Source organism: Aulostomus chinensis, chromosome 5, assembly GCF_037954235.1.
Source record: "Aulostomus chinensis isolate RoL2024-O1b breed Wild chromosome 5, RoL_Achi_v1.0, whole genome shotgun sequence".
In the NCBI taxonomy this organism is placed as follows: Eukaryota; Metazoa; Chordata; class Actinopteri; order Syngnathiformes; family Aulostomidae; genus Aulostomus; species Aulostomus chinensis.
The window spans coordinates 20731933-20754730 of NC_141324.1; the positions used below are offsets into that span (position 1 = coordinate 20731933).

A 22798-nucleotide genomic window follows, 5' to 3' on the forward strand; every position below is an offset into this window, starting at 1 on the left:
TATATATGTCTCTAGTTTGCAACCTCTCCTTTATTGACGTCACTAAAATTACAGTGGAATAAAGAACTTAAATAACTCTACCTGCTTTTTTATTTTACAAAATAAGAATAATAATTTACTTCTTCATAATTTTTGTGGTCTTATAAAAAAACCCGCTGTCGATCGTTTTCAATACTCCTTTAAACAACTGAATATATCGTTGTAAGACAATTAAAATCTAAATAAAATCATTTTAATTGAGTTCATTCTTAATTATTATTAAGAACACAACATTTAAAAATACTAAATCAATCATTCTATTACGTGTACAATCCAAACACACGATTCTGTAAGGCGTGTGCGTGTTTGTGTGGCGTATCTCTACGATAAAGACGATAAAATGACAAATATTATTTCTCTAAATAAAGCAGCAGCTGAGAGGAATTACTTATTTCATTTGACTTTACAGGTGCGCATGCTGACCACCAGGTGGCGCGGTTTCCACTGTAGCAGCAGCTGCGAGGCACCTCAGTCAGCCTAAGTGTCTGGGATCTGCCAGTACACGTGTCATTGTAGCAATAATCAGAAAAACAAGTTCATTAATAGAAACTGTTGTGATTCAGTGTGTGTCATAATTCTGTCTGGGACTTGATCTGATTGCATAGAGGTTTTTTTTTTGGTAAAGTGTGCAATCATTCATTCAACACCTGTTATCAATTATTGCTGAGCAATCAAATGAATTGACAACCTGAAATTAGGGTGAAGAAAAAGTTTTCATCATGAGAACCGAGATTAACATCAATATCAGGTGCAATATCACTGCAAATTAAAGAACTGAATTATCAGTTTCATGTTTAAATCCCCCCGTTTCCACTTAAATAATTTTTTCTTAAAATTGTCTCATTGTATACGGAGCTCTGGCATCATCTACTACTTTTTTGCCCTGTATTGTAGTATTTTTTTCTCGCTCAGGATGTACACAACTGTAAGACATCTAAACACCAAGAAATATCAGCACACAGGTTCCTGTCACACCTAAATCTAGCAGTAACAGAGTCAGCGCACCTGCATGTGAAAGTACCTATCAATATTCAAAACAATATTCCTGGAATGGAGCGGCTAAAAAAAAAAAATGGCCATAAAAAGAAAAGTGATTACTTTGAGGCCACAAAATATGATCCCTCAACTTAATTTATTCATGGCCTCAAGATATTACAGGGTCCTGGCACGGACATTGAAAGAAAAATAATTACCATTTTTGAAGCATGTATACATATTGAGGCCACAAGACAACCCTTAATTTAAATTTTATTTTTTTCATATTTTTGAACAGTTTATATTCCATGGCTTCTGAACACACCCATATATAGTTTCTCCAGGGTGCTGAACTTCTGATTTATATACTCATTGAGCTCTTCCTGGAGTGCATCTTTCTGTACGTTTGCTCTCTATAGGTCAAAGTACTCGGCCCCGTTTCAAACGTACACATGGCTATCATATTAGCTCGGTTTTCGTAGAAATGAGCCCTCATGGGTTACCACACATCCTCCTGGATATCAGATCAGCGTGACACAAGTGTTTAATTTACAGATGCATGTCTGGCTTGTTGTGCTGGGTTTTCCCCTCCACTCGTATCACCTCCTGTCCCTTCACAAGACAGAAGCCTCAGCTTCACGCTGAACGCACTCGCTCCAGTCCGTGCCGTTTGTAAACAACCGTGCGCCATGCACTTGTAGTAAAAAGTGGGCGGCAATTAAAAAACACGCCCCTCGCCCATCAAATGGGAAGTTCCCGGACGTCACGTGACCTCCCTCCTGACTTGACTGGCCGGTGAGAGGGAGGTGTGCGTGACGTCACCGGGGAACGATACAAAACACTCCGCCAAAGTAAGGGAAGCTTCAGAGGAGTCTAACTCACGTGAATGTGTCAAGTAGTGACAGAAGCTGAAGCTGAAGGATAAAAAAAGAAAAGAGAAGAGCAGTCGAGTGAGAGAAGAGAGTGAAGTGCAGCAGCTGCGGGAGTGTTTTAGTGCAGCTCTCTCATCCGTGCTATCATTTCCTTCTTAAACCACGTGGACGAGTCACCAGGGTTCATGTGTGACATATACAGCCTGGACTCTCACTGCGTGTCTCCACCATGCAGCATGGGCTGGGCGATGGAGCCTGCTAACTTCTATGAGAGCAACAAGCTGAACGGGCCGCAGCAGGGGGCGTGCAAGCCGGCCAGCAGGAGCGAGGGGGGCTCGGTTGAGGACGGTACCATGGCGGAGCTCACTGCCCCCGCCATGTACGACGACGAGAGCGCCATCGACTTCAGCCAGTACATCGAGTCCATGACAGCCGTCCCTAACCTGGAGCTCTGCAATGACGAGCTCTTCCTCGACCTGTTCAACACGGTGAAGCAGGAGAAGGCGGACCTCTACAACTTGCAGAACTCCATGATGCCCAGCGGCGTGCAGCAGCTGTCAGCCGCATACACAGCAGAGAGGAGGACGGACGGCGGGCTGGAGAAGGGGATGTTCGGCGCACCTATCAAGCAGGAGTCCGAATGGAGTGACAGCGACATGTCCTCATCCCTGCATTCCCAGATAGAAACCTGCGCCCAGACATCTGTCAGCCTCCCCACAGGGCAGCCCACACCACCTACGACCCCGGAACCCGTCTCCGCTGTCAGCTCGGCCAAATCCTCCCCGCGGAAGATGGGGAGGGAAAAGGGAAAGAAGGCTGTGGACAGGTTCAGCTTGGAGTACCGGCAGAGGCGAGAGAGGAATAACATAGCTGTGAGGAAAAGCAGGGACAAAGCCAAGATGCGCAACTTGGAGATGCAGCAGAAACTGATTGAACTGAGCGCCGAGAACGATAAACTCCATAAAACAATCGAGCAGCTAACCAGAGAGCTCAGCGGGCTCCGAGACTTCTTCAAGCAGATACCCAACCCCTCCTTTGGGTGCCCCGCGAGCGCGGAGAGCCGGTGACATCCTCACGTTTCCTCTATGAACTCAGCTTTTAGGAGACATACCTCAGAGACACTTTTACCATCTGTACCAGATGTATTTTAAGCTTACCATAATGGCACTGGAAAATAAGTTGCTGCCATATTTTTGTTGGATTTTCTTGTATTAAATTATTTTCCCCACTGCATTTACATGTTATACCTGATATGGTACATGTTTTATAATTCCAAACTTTGTATAAGAGCCAGAGCATGATCTTTTCTATAGTTTGTATGAAACATTTGTTTATGGAATATATATATAAATATATATATATATAAAATAAAATCACTTAAATGGTGCAGAACTGCCTTGTGTGGGTTATGTTAGAGAGAAGTCACACAGTCATTATAACACAACTTTTATTGACAGAACTGAATCATCTTCCAAACTTGAGGTGGACGACCACTTCAAAAGTGTTCAAGGCCCAAAGTCACTGCTCTAAATTCACATTCCAGTTGACGAACCACGTGGGCCACTTTAACAGGCTGCATGCCTCTGCTCTACCCTTGGGCTGTCAACTGCTGTTCCACTGGATCACATATCATTAACACAAACAAGACCTTGTCTTGCTGCACTCTGTTCACGTCAAGCTGTCAGGGCAACCTTCAAAGGGGGGGGGGGGGGGGGGGGGCGGCTGAACCAGCTCAGAGCAAGGCCCCCGCGTGTAGATCCTTGGGACCCAGCTGAAATCTGAGGATTGACATTATTCACTGCTGACAGCCTCAGAGGTTGACCTCTTCCAGGCCGATCCAGAATGCAGGTTTCCAGGTGACCACGCGGACGTAAACTGTGAGGGGGCCCACCTCTTTTCCCAGGACGCTCTCCACGTCGTAACCTGGGAACTGAAACAGACAAATCACACACTGCTCACATCTTAACTCGTTCAATTAATCCATTCCTCCGCTACCTGGTGATGCACACACAAGTATCACTCTTCAAATCAGGGGATGTTTGTGTATGTTTGCATGAATACTGAGGGGCACTTAAGGCCTTGACCTTTGACCTCCTCTGGTTGCTCTAAATCTATTCTTCACCCCCCTGGGAAACACCATATTTCTCATCAGCACCAGGTTGCACAGAAAACAAGGATCATGCAGAGCAAAAAAAACATGCACACTTAAAACAATTTGATTCAGTTTTGATTTATTCAGCATATTTTAATATTTATCACATTCTAATTTGAATGTCTGACTCTGGATATTCTTAAGAATTAAAGCTTAACTAATCCTTGCAAGTGTGTACTTGCATTTTTATGCTATAATTATTTTACCAGTGTCATAAAATGCTCTAAAATGCCAATATGGTTTATGCGCCTGTCTGGGACACAGTGTCATGGAGAAGGGCCTGCATGCAGGACCAGGTGGAAGATAAAACTTTGGCAGCAGATTCTTGCAACTGTATCAACAGCCAGCATGACTCAAGGATTTTGTTCAGTACAGAACAGGCGTTATCAAGCTGCTGTGAACAGATGACTGTGGTTTCAGGACGTATTGATGGAAGATCAATGAGCCATGCTGTTCAGTGGGAGCTGGGTGCAGCCCCGCCTTATGTAACAGCTCCTAAAAGCAAACGTACCTCGTTATACTCCAGCTCCGTAGTGTCGAGGATGGACATGATTGTCTTTTGCAGCAGCTGTTGGAAAGATAAAGAGGTGTGGAGACCAGACGGTCTTTTCAAACGATACTCATCAAGTTATAAATTCAAATGAAATGCTTGACTAACAAACTGTGCCAGTCAGTAAGTGACAGATTGACCCAGAGGTTCAAGTATCACATCTCTGATTACAATACTGATAGTTTTATCACTTTGAACGACTTATTTTCCTGATTACAGCACAATGTCATATCAGGTCTCCATAATAAAATGCCATCATGCAGACATACTTGCAGGATTTTATTCCTATCGTCTATAAATGCGGAGAAAATGAATGTTATCTTTATGGGAGACTGCAATTTCTGCAACTATAAAGGAGTGCTTTGGGAGAGACTCCCAAGGACACATTAACAGGATCCAGGCTTTTTAAAGTGACACTTCACCCAAAGTGTTCCAAGTCCAAACAAATATGTGTCTAGGCGCATGGGGATGTTTTTTTTCCAATCTGTGCATCACACCTTTTTAACTCTAGAACGCAGAAAGTGCCAGCCATGTATATTTAGCATGAAGCTAACGGAGACTGTTCAGATATTAGCTCCTGCGTTGAGGACCATTTTCTCACCTGACAAGATCGGCTAGGTTCACTGGGAAATATCTCTTTGCCTCTAAAATGGTGGGATCAAGTTGTACAGAACAGGAGACTGCTTCACCTCAACAACTCCTACTCAAATGTCAAAACAAACAATACGCTTTAATGTCTTTACACGTATGCTAATCACCTCTCTGCTCCACGGAATCAAGGCATGTGTAACAAAGACAGGGGTGAAGGATGGGGCCACAGCAGCAAGCGCTGGCGTGTCTAGCTGCTGGTTTGGGGCTTGTACATAGAATATAAAGGAGCAGCAGCTGTTTTGACGAGCACTGTAAGAGTTGGTGTTTATTTCCCTTCGAGTTGGTTATTAAACTAATTGACTTTCGCGAATCAACTGAATCAGAAACACATGCAAATCTTGTTTTTTCCAACTAAAGTGTTAAGTGAGTCAAGTGTTAAACTTTATGGGTCATGGAATGTTTGTTGAACAAATATTTAAAGGTGTAATCTTGGCATGTAGAACATTGTTATGGTTATTTTGATAAGTACAAAAAAACTAAAAGCTTAAAAAGTTCCAACCTTCACTTTTATAGTGCAGTCATGTAATGAATCACAGCTCAGGAAGACCTCCATTTGGATTTTTGTAGCCGGCTTATCCACCGTTGACCGACAGGAACCACAGTAGAAGTTTTGACTGTGAAAATAAAGTGAAATAAATAGTCACGCTTTACCACGATGATAAGCATGAAGCTATTCTCACTCGTCTTTAAAAACCTACGGTCTGTGAGCTGGCTTCTCTAAACTGTCACTTCCACAGTGGTTGCATGCAGGCCATGAATACGCCGCGTTCTCATCCACGCCAACAATCACCCCTGCAGACAGAAACACGGCAATTACATTCAGCGTTAGCACACAAACAAAAGTATGGACACTGCACCTTTAAAACTATCTTTTGAAAGTTAGGGTTCACGTTTTGAGTTATTTTCAGCGAGTGGACCCATCCCGGAAAAAAAATAACGCACCTAACACAAAGTAATACTGATAAATGATCTACATCTGGGTTTCAAAGCGTCAAGATAAAAACATCCCTTTCATTTTTTATCTGAGATTGCAGTGATATACCGAGCAGAAATAAACTCCCTGGCCTGAACACACTTGACAACCAAAGCTTCAGCCCCACAAACATGAGACCTTAAATAAGATACTGAATTTAACACTGATAAAACCTCTCATGCAATCTGGTTTGAACCTTTTTCCACTGGTGCTTTCTAGAAGAGACTATTCATGCATGAGTCCAAAAGATAATGTTGGTTTTATTTATTTTTTCAGCCACCTGACCAAACATGTAAAGACCAGAGCAGCCAGAACCAAGAGGGCTCACAGTGTGATCTTTGCCCTCGACTGTGACACACAGTCGACAGATGCACATCGTCATCTGATTTAGCTTTTTATGACTTTGAGAGCAAATATTCTTCATTAAAACAATAAAAAGCTTCTCAGCTCTTTGGCAAACAATAAAAGGTTGGTGAGAAACACACTGACAATGTGCAATTTAGTAGAAATGATGGTGTGATGCTACTTTTCCCATTTTGTTACCCTCATCTGGAGAATGAAGCCTTAAGGAGAGCAGGCATTTCAGTTTCACAGGACGGTTACGTAAGAACTAAATCCAATGTCATTTCATGTGTTTTTATTTAATAAGAGTCTCCAACAATGACAGCTTGAGGACTCGGACTAACAAACAGCAGAAAGCGACGCCTTGAAGCCACATCAAGGCCTGAAGTGAAGCGCTAAACTTGCATATGAAAAGACAAGCGGTTTTCTTCCCCTGTGAAAAGAAAACATTGGGGCATGTTCTTGAGGAATCACGCCAGATGAGACGAGCACCATGAAAACCTGCAGGAGTCAGCCAAAGAAGAGAAAATGACCTGTGAGAGTGCAGAGCGAGTTGGGTGTGATTTCCGGACCAAGAGGATCCAGTCTCACAGGTTTGGGCGTGGGCTCGTTCAGTGACTGAGAGTGTGGCCTCGCGGGGGAGTTGAGACCCCCCTCAGCTTTCACATCCGTGCAGATCTCAATCACTGAATCCTCCACACACAAGAGGACACCTAGAAGTTTAAAAATAGAGGACAAGTTCTAAATTCCAGTTAAGTCACCAGACCAATTACCAAAAAACTCCTGTATCAGTAAAAATCCTGCACTGATAAAAGTAAATTAATGGCTAAGCAAACTATATTTGAAGTTAAAAGTCACATGAGGTGGCTTTCCACTGCAGGATCTCAAGGCCTGATGTGAACTTTTACTCCCCTTATTGACCCTCTCGCCCACTCCATTTCTGCTGAGGTGAAGATGCGGAAATTTAATTTCAGGCTCAGCAAAAGGACGACGAGATAGATTAAGCAGCGGAGACAGCAGTGTGACATTAAACACAACGAACAGTAACCATCGCTTCCCAGTAAGGAAACTTAGCTGTTTTTTCTTGATGGGAATTTATGTCACAGTCAAAGCTGCAGCAAAATAATTATGCCAATTGCAAGCCGGACCACTTACTTCCAAGCCCCACTCAAAGAGTTTTTTGGATCCGCTTAGAGTGACCTACCCCAAAATATGTTCCAACAATCAGAGCACATACAAAGGTTGCATCAGCCCTGAAACAGCCCTCAAACGTCCTGCGATGGAAAACTGCTTTGACATATGAGAGCATAAATAAAGTTGAATTGATGAATGGTATATGACTGCTGTAGCCAGTCAAGGGGGAACTGGTATAACTTCCCTTATATTTCCTCTCTCTGTATGCTCAGGAAGGAAATGTTTGTGGTAAAAATCAATCACGAATAATCTCAATAATCTCAAGGGAGTTTTTTATTATTATTATTATTATTATTATTGTTAAAAAAACAAGTCAAAGATTACTGTTGGGTTGCACATCGTCAACGGGTGAAAATGGGACTTGTTTGTCACAGGGGTGGTTAACTGACTCCTGGATATGGTATCAGTCTTGATCTCAAAAACATCTGTTTTGAAAGTGCATGATTGAGTGTCCCCCCCCCCCCCCCACTGGACAATTCAATTAAAAAGGAACCTGTAAATCTGGGACAGCAGGTTGAAGGTTTTGGTGCAACTTTCCTACCAATCCGTTTTCAAATTCTGAAAGAACAGCAGCCAATGAGAAACCCAACCACTCGACCTGCAACCCCAACTTGATTCAACATGCACTTTAAGTGCCAAAAATTAGTTTGATCTTTAGCAGTGTACTGAATGTACCCATTTCCTACATCTGCAGTCCTGAGAGAGGTGCATTTTCTTACATTACATTTGGCTTTGACTGCTGCAGCATCAATTGTATCCATATCTGATCAAATTATAAAATGATTAACCCTCCATCAGTGCACACATTTGTACAAATAATTGCTGAGGTAATGGCTGACAGTCATATGGGGTCCAAATAAAGCACTACCATGTTCTTTGATGGCATCTCTGAATGACATGCGACAGGCTGCAGGGGAATTTAGTGCTTTGAAGACAAGGGAAGTGAGCACACAGGAAGCGTTGACGCACAGGGCCACTGTTCGCATGCGTGGCCTCTCGGATGACTCGTCCTGAAGACTGGGGTCCGTCAGCACCAACCAAACCTCACCTTGGCCTACATCACTGCTCTGAAGCAGAAACAAGAAGGCCGACAAAGACAGACAAGAGCAGGCACAGAGAATGACTTAGAAACAGGAACAGTGTGACCTAGAAAGAGGACGTGTAAAGGAAATATTAGATAATGAAAGCTTACAAAGCACGACTTGGATATTTTATGTGTGTGTGTGTGTGTGTGTTAGCCTTCTGTCTCTCAATCACCTGCGACTAAACTTTAATGAGATTACTCATTTAACAAGCAACGCACAATGTAGGTTTACCGGTACAACACTCCCAAGTCTATCTGGTGGCGTGAGTGAGTGGCAAAGTCCACCACTTTGTTCTGAGCTGCTATCTCATCTTGGTCAAAGTTTAAAGGTTTCACCAATCAATAGTAAAAGAACGTCCGAGCCTCACACAGATAATGGTGCACACAGCGATATGAACTCTGGTCTCTACGTCAGAGCTGAGTCTTATCAGTTTGGAAGCTCAAATGATCTCAACAGGTAGATCGAGCAGCTTCAGAAGACAAAGTTTATTGTGTTCTTCTGATTGATGTCAAATTCAGTCAGTGTACCTGCATTCTCTTGAACACAACCGTTGCCAAAAAACTGCAGCGGAAGATTTTCAGCTCAGTCTGAAGGGGGGAAAAAAGAGATGAGGTGAGATATTATTGGCACCTCCAGGCTTATGTAAAGACCTGCAGATAAATCATCACAGTCTGCAGAGAATGTTTTAATCATCGTGTGTGTGTGTGTGTATGCGTGTGTATGAGAAATATTTCACCTGTAGAATGTCTCGTAGGTTTTTCTGTGTGGGAGGAAGATACAGCGCAGACACAGTTTGAGCTTCAGACGGTTCAACCGAGCTCTCGTGACCAGACAGCAGGTAGCAGAAGCTCAGCGCTGCACCTGAAGGAAGGCTCTTACATAACAACAGGACACTTCTGAACACTCTTCATGGTTAAGAAAATGCTCTTTTTGGCTGTAATTACGCTCTAAATAAGCTATACGTTTCTTGAGATTTTAAAAGACCTGCAGATGTAAAGTCTTCCAGTTTAGGAAGCCTGCAAGACTATTTCAGGGATATTAAGACATTCGTTTTGCCACACGAAAAGCTAGAACTGAATGTAACTGTTAAATGTGTCTTTCTCAAATGTATGTATCAGAGCTTCCTAGAGCTAATATTAGAGCTCACTAGTCAGTCTACAGAAAAATAATCAGCAATTATTGATAGTCAATTTCTTTTTTTGGAAAAAAAAATGCAGAAGAGTCTGCAGTTTCAACCTTGTCACTTGTGAGAATTTACCATTTTACTTTGTTTGACAGAGAGATGCAGGAATGAATCCTAAAACCAGGAAATAAGGGAGCATTGTTGAATGTCTGGTGCCTGCTTCTCTGAGTCAGTGGGTTTTTGGTTGAATGCCTGGATTAAGGTCTGTTATTTAGACAAGTTTCTCAAGCTTTTTATGTCTGATTGTTGTTAGGCTGCGAAAAACCAAAAACCAAATTGTTGTTCGTTTGTAAAGATCATCTTGCTGAGCAAACTTCTCACAAACTTGTTCGCCACAGAGCTGATTTTCAGCAATAATCCAAAATCCAATGTAACAAACCCACTGGCTTTTGGTCAAGGGAAGCCATGGTGATGCTAACTTCCGGTTGAACTACATAAATCTGAGCAGCACTTGCTCATAAACAAAATACCTTTAGGTGCTCAGCTTGTAGTGATGAGTTATTTAATTTGTCATTAATATGTTAATCTGTTAGTAACTTTTTGCCTATAAAATGCTGATAAATGTCATGTTATGTCCAAAGAAATTCAAAGAAAACCTAAAACCTCACGAAGCCACCATCTATGCAGAAAAATGTCTGACATCTTGATATCAATCCATAGAGCAGCAGATACATTTTTTTGTTGTTGGACTAATTGTTTGCACATTGTGACATCATCACCATGGGTTTTATTTTGTAACGTAACGTACTTAATGAGAATGTACCCCCCCAGAACTTACACTGGACGGGCTTGGTGTGTTTCCATGATATCTTAGCGGTATCACAGGGGGCCACACACTATCTATCAAGCTGAAAAGCCTGGTGCGCCTGAGAGTGAGACAGAAAGAAGGAAAGAAAGGAGAGTCAGGAAGGAGGGAGGGGGGGGGTGGAGAGGGTGAAAAAGGACTTCAGTAGAGTGATAGAGAACTTTCACAGCCAGTTTCACTTCCAAAGAAACACAAAGCTGTTACGACAGAGCTGGTTTTAACACTGAGAAACAGAGCAGATACACAGAGTTTTTACAAGCTGATTTTGAGATACTCAAGGAAAACTTTTCACGCTCTGTGTAAATTACAATATCGTGGTGCAAGAATAAAAGGCTGAGAAAACCAATTACAAGTGGTTTTAGTTGTAATATTTCTCATGCTGGAGATGTCCTTAACGCCACAATCTTAATCACACTAATGTCAGGTGCAAATGCTTTCCTGATTTCATGATGATAATCATGGACGACAGTACAAAAAGGATAAACCAAAAATAGTGGAAACTTCTGCCGGACATGTCAATCACTGGATCGTCTGTCTTTTTTTTTTCCACAGTGTTACAGAGTTCAGAATGGTGGTCAGTGTTACTCATCCTTGCGGGTGCTGTCATATCAACCAGTTACTCAGCCTGTAATCACAGGGTGTCTTTGTGTGGAACTGGTTTTGCAGGCCGTTCAGGTCCAGTGGGACTGCGTGAGGATGACTGACAACAACCTAGGCTACACTTGTTTACTGTAAAAACTGCATTTGGTTTTGAGATTTTAAGAAGACACAGCTGCTGTTTGTAGCAATTAGTGATCTTGAATTGTTGCTGTTAAGAGCTTAAGTCTGAATTCTTAAAGCTCCAAATTCATTTTTCTGTTGAGTTGGCATATATCCAAAAAACTGCCAATGTGTTTTCATAGAAAGAAACCTCCTCCCCATAAATGTACAACTGCTGCCAGAGAGGCCTCAGGGCATTTGTTTAGAACCTCACACAAAGGTTCAACAACATGGTTCTGCCACAAAATTGCTGGTAGGATTGATACATGTAGAGCTGCAGGTTGGTTTAGCTCAGCGTGAGGACTTGACAAACTACTAGCTTGTTCTATTAAAAAGGTAAAAAAACAACAACCCAACAACAAACAAAAACAGCACACTAATTCATAGGGTATATTTCCTTTGTTTCATGCGTACAAACAACAAACGCAACCAAATGCGGGGCTATTTGAGGACAATTCCTGGGCAGGCACTGGGAAGTTTTTGAGAATTGACATAAGTTGTGAGGCTCGTGAGGTGCTGGAAGGCTTATCTCTGGACAGAGCCAGGCTGACAGTTTCCTGGACTGTCTTCTGGCTTACGTGTCACATTCAGTGTACAGACATTAGAGGCGTTAATCTTCACATTCAACTGGTTGAGGAAGGAAGAAGTATATTTCTTAAGATGCTGAGCTGACCTGCACGAGCTTTGATATGCATGGAAGTCCGTTTACTTTTCAACAAACCAGGGGGAAAAATAAATCCTGATTTAACACAACCAACACCACGTGTTTTTCCACTTGAGCTAATAACATGGCCCATGTGCAAGCACTGAAGATAGGCCATCAATCACCGTCCGACCACAGACAACCACGGGAGACATTATAGACTGTGCTGGATTTGAAAATACCAAGCATGTAAACAAATCCCCAGCTGGTCTCTAAATGTTCTCATGTCAGTTCTTCTAACTGGGTCTAATCTGGGATCCTGACACTCACAAGGGACTTTAGAGTGTGCACCTCAGTATCCATTTACATGTAAACACAGTGGCACTGCTGGCAGGACAACATAATCAGGCTCATATGAGCTGCAAACATTCTCATTGTGCTGTCAACATAATGTGAGAAGAAACTTGAAGGATAAAAACTGGGGTACCGAGAATGCTCAGAGGAACATGCCAACTTCATAGGAAGTGCTCTTCTTGTCCATCATTTTCCACACAATACAAACAGACAGACACCCCTCTCTCCTCTCTGGTGCTTAAGAGAACTCCAGACCTTGAAGGTTGAAGACACTTGAAGGTCGGCTTCTTGTTAGCTTAGCTGCTATGAATGCTAGCAGAAAGGCATCTCATACGTTTTCAAATACAATTTCTTTGAAATGGTCTTCGTCTGCATTGGAAGAACCAGGAATGCCTTTAACATTTGCTATGAAAAAACTGTTGTAAATCCCAAGATGTTCCTCCCATCCTGTATTACTCTCTCAACTTCCAAAGCCAGCAGTTCCTCCTCTGTGTTTATTCCGGTACAAATAGATCATGATGTTGGTTTGTCTAGCAGTAAACCTCCTCATCCTCTCTTACAACGTTGGCCATGAGTGGTAACAGCAGTAGCTCTTTCAGCCGTCTTTAAATGTTTGGTTTGGTGGCCCAAGTTTCAATGGAGCTTTTGAGGTACTGCGTCAAATCACTGCACCCAGTCGTGAATGTAGCCCCGGGTATGTATCTGACTCTGTTTTTTCACCACAAATGTTGAACACAACATTTGTTCTATTACACAAGTAAAGATTGCTCTGGAAAAGGTTCATTTGATTCATTTTGAGAAGGCTTTTACTACTGCCTCATTGCTAGCATTCACTGCAGCTAAGCGAGTAAACAGTAAGCCATCCAAAGGGAGGGTTGGTAGAAGAAGGGTATCCATCTGCTTGTCTGGCTTTCAAAATGATGGGCAATAAGCGCACTTCCCCAAGAAGTTGGTGCACAACTTTAAACATCGTCACCTTCTTAAAATAATCACCTGTAATTTTTTGACAATTTTTTTTGTAATTGCCTAAAACAACTCTTTATGATGTTTTGTCTCCGTTTTTTTTGTGTTTTGTGAAAATGTGAAAAAATGACATCGGTGATTATTTTAAGAAGGTGACAACATGAAAAAAACGATACACAACACAGCTAATGTGCATGTGTAAGAGTTAAGTGCGTGGCTCTGCAGCCTTGAGGCTGGTTTACTAGCATTTCTTATCAGTACTTGGCTATCGCAGGCATTTACCAAGGGCTGGTTTCCCAGATGGCAAGAAATCTAGATAAGATAAGCTAACATAGAGCAGGAATCTCCACTACAAGTGTTATACAGCAGGGCAAACCTGATTGTGAACGCAAAAAAATTTGGGTGAAAAGCGATCCTGACTTGACGGGATGCGTGAAAAGAAGTGTGAGCATTGCACCTTTCACGAGTGACACGTTGCACCACCTTAATGCCTCTCAGAACGCAGCTTTTCCCCTGCCACACCTGGCAGTACTGGTGTAGGTCGTCCTTGTAGGGGAGGAGGTGCAGCTGAACCACACCGAACATCCCATAACTATCCTGGACCAGCACACAGAGCCTGGAGGGGGAAAAAAATGAATGGAGAATAAAGTTTATTACTTTGACATCCATCCATCTATCTATTGTCAATACCACTTTTCCTGTCCAGAGTTACAGGGAGCTCGAGAGGCAGGGTCACCCTGGACAGGTCACCAGTCTATCTTAGGTCTGACATTTACAAACAAACAACCATTCACACTCACATTCACACCTACAGGCAAATTAGTCTCCAATTCACTAATCTGCCATACGTTTGGTTACATGTAGCTTAATATCACTATTGAATATATATCACATTGAACCTATCTTGATATCAAACTCTAGGTTCAGTCATTTTTATCAAATATTGCAGGTAAGATACCAAATGGTTTTCGTTAAGACAAAAGTTCTACATATGTCCATTACTTAAAAGAATAAGTCTCTTCTTTTTTTAACAAAATTACTTATTGACTTTGGAAATATTCTTGCTTGCTTCTGGTTTGCTCCTCCGTGAAAGCAAGGTGTTTCTAAATGGATTCATTGTAGTTAGATTTTGGCCAATAACTATAATATATCATTCCATCCCCACGAGAGTATCATCAGCGCAAGGCAATTATAATTTCATGTCGGTTGTCATAATTATTTCATGAAATAATTGAAAGCTGAACAAAAAGCTCAGGCACACCGTTGAGGTTTCAGTAAACAGACCTTCATCAGATTATTAAATATTTGTTCAGTGTTGACAGCTTGAGCTCCTCTCACCTGGCGCGCCACAGACATAAACTCTAAGGTGTGTATTCTTTTAAGCTCTTGGATAAAGGTTGCAAGGCAAAATTAAAATTACAATACATTTAGAGTAACTCTCCAGTCCTTACAGCATTTATAGAGATGATTCAGTGAAAAATGAATCATACATTCAACGACACAGCTTCACAGCTCCCAGTGACACAATAACCATACGCAGTTAAAGTAAAGCATAGAAGTGGAGGTTGGAAGTGTCATGCTGCCAGTTGGTTTGACAGGCTGCTGCTGACAGAAAAGACCTTTGGCCTACAAACTCATGAGGCAGTGAACTGCACGCTGCTGCTCTCAACCAGCGCAGAGCTTGAACTGCTACAGTTCCTAGTATCTGAGTCAGTCAAGCCCAGACACAGCCCGGTACCAGCCCGAAGAGTAAACAGTGGAGTTTATATCCCCTGGTTAGACAAGCAACGGCTAGGGAACAAGAGGAGGAGGAGGAGGAAGAAAAATACAGGGAAGAGGGAGGAGAGCTGTCAGAGTGCCCATCATGCATGTGCATGCTTGAACATCCCACACACTGGGAAAGTTTTGAGACTGTTTTCAACCACCTGTTTGGGCATACAAATGGTTTCTGTTGGTAAACATGTGGCCCGTCTGTGTTTGCACGGACGGACCTGGAAATAGATATCGAAATAACATTCTTGACATGACTTTTGGTGCAGAAAACCAATGTTTCAACCAAAATTATTCCCAGTTGTTTGCTTAATTCAAGATCCAAAATCAGGCCTGAAATAGCATAGTAAAACAACAAGGGAGCTTTACCATTGTGCCAATGATGCACTGGAAAGAACTTAAAAGCTTATGGATCTGTAGATATAAGAGTGAAGCAAAGTCAATTGATACTCAAAATAGTACTCAAAAATAAGGAACCAATTACACATTTTTATAGAGCCCCTACAGACATCACAAATTGCTTAGTTTATCTTGGGGTTGTAACTCATATTTGGCTGTTCAATATGATGAGGAAACATTAATGAGGAAAATATTACTTCACTCTTTATGGGAATGGGAACCGCAGAACTGAGGTCAGCTGACAGCTCCATGTTTGGCCACCTGATACACTGTCTGCGTGTGTTGCGTCTGCTGTAACTCGGTGTTTTTCCCAGTTTGCTGTGATTAAGCCCATCAATGACAGAATGTTTCTTTTCGTTTCATTACAAAAAGTGGAGAGCTGTAACCAGAGAACAGTCACATGGTTTTTATTTACCCTTGTTTCACAGAGAGCGAGGAAAAGCATGGGTGATAGCAGCCCCGATCACCTGATGTTCCTAATAAGTAAGAAGACTTTTCTCTTCACACGCAGCATAAATGTACATGGAAACACTGGGAAATGATTATTTTCACTGGAGAAAGAACTAGCGCTGTGAATGAGTATTCTAAATTGAATATTCTGTTCGAACTGTAAGCAAAAACTAATTCCATTGTGGAAATGTATAATTTAATGTGGTGAAAAAATGCAAATGCAAATCCAAAGCAGACTCATAGGTCAGTCTCTCCTTCATCCATGAGACTAAAACAACAGATGTCCATAGAAAGGAGTAAAATATAACCCTCTCCCTTCACATCATGTCTGTGAGACTATTTTGAGGAGGGGGAAAAAAAAATTCTACAGTTTGTGAGAACAAATCTATCCATGATGTTAGTTCATAAATGAGGATCAGTGTCATAATTTCTAACAAGACTGTCAGAAAACAAGAGTTGCATCAACAAGTCATTATCTGACCTTGCTGAATATTAAAGTTGCTTGGGTCAAATTTATTTTGGGACAAATAAACAATTCCATTTTTAGTGGAACTGGTCTGAACTTATAAAAAAAAAAAAAAAAAAGACGAAGATGGAAATCTGATAAAACACTTGATAACAAAAACTGGTGAGAGTCGGTACAACCAACTTGACATAAACAACTGCCTCCCCCTTTCACTCACTCCATTTAGCCCTTCACGGACCCACTTCCTCAAACGACGACCCCTCACACCCAAAAACCTCCTGTCATTGGTCCGTTTTAAGCACAGGCTGTTTTCAGGAATTTGTTATTGTGAGCAATCACAGAATTCTTAGCAACCCCAGTTTTCTTCCAGGAACTACGATCCACTGGTCCTGTGCAAGCACACACACAAATGCTCTCTCTCACACACACAGGCAGGCAGGCAGGCAGGCACGCACGCGCGCTCACACACACACACACACACACACACACACACACACACACACACGCAGGCACACTGTGTACGCATGCTAGTCCATGCACATGCACATTACTTGGCAACACACTAAGTAAGTGACCCACGCATTAAGAATACAGCAAAGAGGCCTCATTGGTGGGGGGTGGACAGGCGGGATTCCTTTCTATGTGCTGTCCACCAATCAGTGCAGGGAGAGTGATAAACACGACTGAAACAGGATCCTTGCAGCACATTGTGTTCCTTCCCCACCATGAAAAAACTAGCCTCTCCTCACTTCCTGCAAACAGTTAATCTTCTTGTTTATTCTATTCAGAATTTACGGGAACTTAACATCTTCTTCAGGCATAAATAGCATATTGGCCTTTCTCCCCTGTGCATGTTAACACTGAGGTGAAACAACAAAAGGATCAAATAAACACACTGACCAGGGGAGTGAGTCATAGAGACTGGGGACACAACATGAGACGTACAAGCTGTCCTTGTCTTTAGACTGAATGGGGCCACTGGGCTGCAAAGTAAACTACCCTCCTCTCCACAGAAGAGACATGCATCCTGGAAAAGTACCATAAGCAAGACAATGAAGCAAAAGTGATTATGTATTGAGGAGAACAGCAAATCAAAACCTCATGTGAAATAGCTTTGAAGTAAAGTGTTGCTTAGTGCTTTGTGATGTATTTGAAAAACACTACAAATGTCAAAATAGGACTTCCTGGACAGAGCGAAGATCTGGCACACTAAGCAGGCAGGGTCATCTAAACATTCTGAACTCAAATCCCCGTGATCACCTCCCAACCTCTGCCCCACCTCCAAACCCTCAAAACTGATGGAACCTGTTGAATCTGGTTGATCTGGGGGGAGACAGAGGGAAAGGCAAGCGTATTTCCGGTCAGAGGGCGGTGTTTGTTTACCAGCCACAGAGGCAGCATGGCTGGAGCAAGTGTCATATTACAGCCGATCCTCATTTAACCAGTTAGTTTGTCAGCTGACTGGGACTCTCCCTCCCTTCACCACAGAGGGCCCCTTGGGTTCCCTCCATCCCTGTGCCACTCAAAGAAACCAATACCTTTATTCTATTACTCAGCAAAGGACAAAAGTAACAACAGGAGGAGGGTCAGGCAACTTGAGGTCACGTTTGCTGGCTTTGCTTCAAATAGCATATCCACTGATTCATTTACTATAACAAGACCACTTGAGCAAACCTGCAAGTCCCTTCTGTGACAGTGGAAGCTTTGTTCAGTGCACTTAAAGCCTTTTAACAAATCACCATCTGCTCCACTTCTATGGAAAGGCGATCAGACTAAAGCTAGAACTAAAGATTCGTCAACACGACCTTGATAACGATACTTTTAACCAAAAATGATGCAAATGAAAAGTAAACAGGTTCTAGTTTCTCAACTTCAAGTGTTTGCAGTGCCTGATTTCTTAGCTCACATTCAGGTTTCAAATATAATCCAGGAAGTCCAGTTTGATGAACAGTTTTGTGATTTCAAAGGCATCTCAGACAAGAAAACGCTGCTTGACAATACTTGGACCATTTTGACTGATTTTACTTTTTCTGATTTCGCTTTCTTCCCGACAAATGCAGAATAATGTCACACTGAACCAACGTTGCATGGATTATCTGCAACGGTGGATTATCTGTGCCGTTACCACAGGAGAGTGAGGGGGCTGTACTGATTTCACTTGGCTTAATACCAGTGAATGTGATTTTACTGATCTACGACTTTAAATGTAATCTCTCCTGGGTTTAAACTGTTGATGGGACAAATCATCTGGTTTGATTTGGGATTAAGGAAATTGGGAGGCACATTTTTCTTCACTTTGACATTTTAATGCCACGTATGACTAATTGATGAAATGATTTGATGAAATAGGTGGAGATTTAGATTCAAAATCACAGGAGAAAAATAAGCCTGTATTTTGTACTTAAACTTAGATTGATCACTGGACATATCTAAAATACAAGCTAATCTCAGTATTTTTCCATGACACTGTAAAAGCTTTACCTCAGATGAATCAACTAGAGCTAAAATAAAATATGAAATGCTGAGACTGAAAGCCCTGACATTTTTACAACCATATTAAATATACTTGTGGTTTTCTTTAGAGCATTAATGTAGAAAAAAAAGCGGTTTCAAACCTGTTCCACCCAATGTAGTGTATGATTGGGCACCAATTCAAATCTGGCTTGCTGGTGCATGAGATTCTGAAAACATCATGCTGTCTTACTCGAGAATTGGCCAGAATTGCTCACAGAGGGGCTGGATTCAATTAGAAATGTTTGTGTCCTTTGTCAAGCAATGCCATATGGCTGGAGACAGTGTGAGTACTTTGTGGGGCCTGCTGGGCTGTGAACAATAGCCCGACAACTGAGACACATTGTGCCACCAAGGAGAAGCATGCAAAGCCTGAGAGCAAGAAAGCCAACAAAAAGAATAAATCATGTTGTGGTGCAGGAGCAGCCCCCCCACCACACCCACACATCCACACACACACACACACAGAGCAGATAAAACGTGATGAATCTTTTCCAGATTCTTTTGGCATGTACTGACAAACCAGCAGCCTCACTGGGCAGCCAATTATCAGTTAGCCCAACGGTACCTGGTTTTGACTTTCTCTGCAGCGGGAGGGGCTGAGGGGGGCCTGGAGGGAACTGGGGCCTTCAGCATGGACACAAGGGACCAATCAGGCACAGGGATGGAGTAAACTCTCTGCACCACCACCACCACGTCCTGCCCCACCAATCCCGCCTGGCCTCGTCCCTCAATAGCCTCCAGGAGAGAAAAGCCGTGTTTTGCCAGTATACCAGATCCTCCAGAGCTGCACAGACCATCAGGGACGGCAACCTGAAGGTGATAAACATGTGTAAATTAAACAAAAACACAATGTTTACATGCAGTTGGATTTGCTTTGTTGTGTACAAACATAACAAAAGTTCCACACCGTCTCTCTTATAGTAAATATTTCTGCAATAAATAGAAGGTTTTAAACATTAGAATATTTTCAAGATTATGCACACAGTCAACAAAATCAACATTGTGAGCAACATTTGCCATTTTAAAAGGATGGAGTTGATTCTGTATACATAGAGAAAAAAACAACTACTTTGGAAAAAATAAATGGATGTGCTGATTAACAACACAATGCTGTTCAAAGAGGGCAGTATAGGCAACATTACGCCTGGCTGCAACAGAGAAGAAGAAGAACAGGCAACGAAACATGGAAAGAGGTCACGAGGAATTGTCACTTTATATGAAATAAAACCAAGTTTACTATTCTTTCTTGCCATCTAGTAGCTTGACATGTTGCTGTTATCTGCAGACAAAGTTTGGGAATATCTGGGAAGACGCTGGCAGAGGTGATACTCTTACAGCAGAGGTTTAAGGCACCTGCTTGCGGTCGATGTAGGGCAGATACTCCAATAAGACTATTTATTGTTATCCGTGCAAAATGTTGCAACACAAACATGGTGATGCTCTGGGCAAAATGTTTTACTGTACCTGTGACTAAACTTGAGAAGACTACTGGCACAAATCTGCAGAATGAGATCATTAACATATTTACTCGCCGTAACATGAGTAAAATTGCACGGCCAGTCGCCAAACTCCTCAAAAAAAAACACGCCAGGACAATCACCGCTGAGTTTATTTGGTATTCTTCTTTCACACAGTGATTTGAGAGAAGCTAGTAGTGTTTAAGTGACTGTTCTGACACTTTAATGTGGAAACACAAACCTGTTTGGCATTGTTTTGTTCCGTTGAGCCGCAAACCTCCAGCATTCCAAATATTCGACACAGGGAATACGGCGTGAGCCTCTCCGCAGAGAGTAGGCCTCTTGGGATGGCCATGTTGGCTGGCTGGGAGGCTGAGTAGACTTTCTGGCTGAAGTGTGTGTTCAGAATAATCTTGCAGCTGAAACTCTCCACGGTCAGACTTTGCCTGTGAAGACATTAGATTCATCAGGGTGTAGCTGCTGTCTCACAGCGACTGTTTTGCTTACTCTGCACTTTCTTACAAGAAATTGAAAAGAATAAAGTTTGGATCATTTTATTCATTTCTATTAAAGCAATACTTTACCTAAAAAGTGTATTTTACCTTTCATGGTTTCTTGTGCTCATAAAGATGTTGTTTTTTTTTTCCTCTCACCTGAATTACCTGCTGACAACTAACGGCAGCAAAAACTGTCCAAATCATCAGTTGCGTTCCGGAGTCACAAAGAAGTGATGCAGTAATGTTTTTGTGAGTTCATGGCATTTATTTGTGGGTACTTAAAGAGGAAAAAATACACTATTGAGTAACTTTTAAGTGTTTTAACTATAAAGTATTGCTCTAAGATTAGACATCTTGGAGGTGTTGGGCAATGATAGTGTTTTGGTTGTGATTATGCAGAGATACAAACTGAAAAATCCAGATTGTAGATTTCAACAGACTAAATGTGTGTGTGTGTGTGTGTATGTGTGTGTGTGTGTGTGTGTGTGTGTGGGGGGGGGGGGTTTGACAGCTTGAGACTGTCTGAATGTCAGACTAAGATAAGGTACCAACCACCTCCGCAGGTCTGTTCAACATGTACCACCCAGCACAGAGCCAGAGTTCAAAAACGCTCACTCCTCCAGGGCAAGTCAAACTACACAACGGATGCATCACTGCTCCATTTTACTAGGGTAAGATCCATTTTCCACGTAATCGCAGTTCTTAGAAGGCTACACTTGACAGCCTTGCACCGCTCTATCGCAACACTTTCCAAATGTGACATCATCCGTGGAACAATACTTCAACACCCATTCAATCAAAAAGGCTGAGAGTTCACTGATGTCGAATCACATGCACTGACTTTATGAGCTATGTGCAACCTGAAGTGTATTGATACTTTTATTTACCGTATCCACCTTAACTTTCCTCAGAGTCAAGGAGGGCATGCTGGTGCTATTCAGACAACCTCAAGAGGAACATTTCAGGTCATGCATTTAAGCTTACCAAGACAAATAACACACACCTGAGAGGCACAGCTCCTGAGAATGAAAGAACTTGAAAGACTGCCAGATAATTATAAGGTACATTGTTTACGCTAACTTTGAGTTACAGTTTAATTCCTTCCACATGTGAGATGGATAATAGTGTGATGGCTTATCACTGACTCAGTGCCCAGCGCACTCTGTGACTGAAACTGCCAACTTGTTGTAGCTCGTCTCCGACCCCGCGGCAGCAAAACACACAGATAAATGGAGAGAACAACGTGCTCAGATGCACAACAGGAAAGCAAAATACTATTTAGAAATAAAATGTTTATGTTTATACACACACACACACACACACACACACACACACACACACACACACACACACTTATTATGAAGTCTCACTTAATTAATTTAAAAAATTTGATAAAATGCTTCATTATGATTTTAAAAGTAGAGAAGTCGCGCACATCCCATAAACAGGTGCTGGACTCAAAATCAATAGAGAAAGACAAAAAAAAAAAAGAAAAAAGAAGAGTGTGTTGTGATGTGCTAAAATATATGCACAAAAGGGAGCTGATGTGTGCGGACTCTTCTTTTTTCTTTGTCTTCATGATGATTTTAGAAATATAGCTTAGTTTTCAGATGCTGCTGCTTTCCGGTGTAGGTCATACTTCACATCTACACTACAAATATGGTGTCCTTTTTTTTAATAAAGAGGGACCCATTTATATTTAGAA

General features: G+C 42.0%; 2 protein-coding genes across 4 annotated transcripts in view; one reads left to right on the forward strand and one right to left on the reverse strand.

Moving 5' to 3' along the window:
• The first annotated feature begins 1862 nt into the window (after nucleotides 1–1862).
• Nucleotides 1863–3251, forward strand: cebpd (CCAAT enhancer binding protein delta). Its single transcript, XM_086203809.1, has one exon. The coding sequence runs from the start codon at nucleotides 2072–2074 to the stop codon at nucleotides 2951–2953; it is 882 nt and encodes a 293-aa protein (XP_086059935.1). The 5' UTR covers nucleotides 1863–2071; the 3' UTR covers nucleotides 2954–3251.
• A 70-nt stretch (nucleotides 3252–3321) lies between these two features.
• spidr (scaffold protein involved in DNA repair) overlaps nucleotides 3322–22798 on the reverse strand; it is a 30952-nt gene continuing 11475 nt past the window's right edge. For all 3 annotated transcript variants that reach the window (XM_086203806.1, XM_086203805.1, XM_086203804.1), the window contains exons 9-20: nucleotides 20838–21042; nucleotides 19705–19949; nucleotides 13998–14156; nucleotides 10795–10882; nucleotides 9570–9707; nucleotides 9361–9420; nucleotides 8617–8815; nucleotides 7088–7267; nucleotides 5938–6031; nucleotides 5739–5853; nucleotides 4550–4606; nucleotides 3322–3816 (exon numbers count right to left, since the gene is read on the reverse strand). In XM_086203806.1, coding sequence (XP_086059932.1) covers nucleotides 3697–3816; nucleotides 4550–4606; nucleotides 5739–5853; nucleotides 5938–6031; nucleotides 7088–7267; nucleotides 8617–8815; nucleotides 9361–9420; nucleotides 9570–9707; nucleotides 10795–10882; nucleotides 13998–14156; nucleotides 19705–19949; nucleotides 20838–21042 — 1660 coding nt within the window. In that variant the 3' untranslated portion in view covers nucleotides 3322–3696. The remainder of the gene's footprint in view (nucleotides 3817–4549; nucleotides 4607–5738; nucleotides 5854–5937; nucleotides 6032–7087; nucleotides 7268–8616; nucleotides 8816–9360; nucleotides 9421–9569; nucleotides 9708–10794; nucleotides 10883–13997; nucleotides 14157–19704; nucleotides 19950–20837; nucleotides 21043–22798) is intronic.

Bases quoted from the DNA above. Each gene is read 5' to 3' on its own strand.
- cebpd (XM_086203809.1), top strand. From the start codon at position 2,072: ATGTGTGACATATACAGCCTGGACTCTCACTGCGTGTCTCCACCATGC.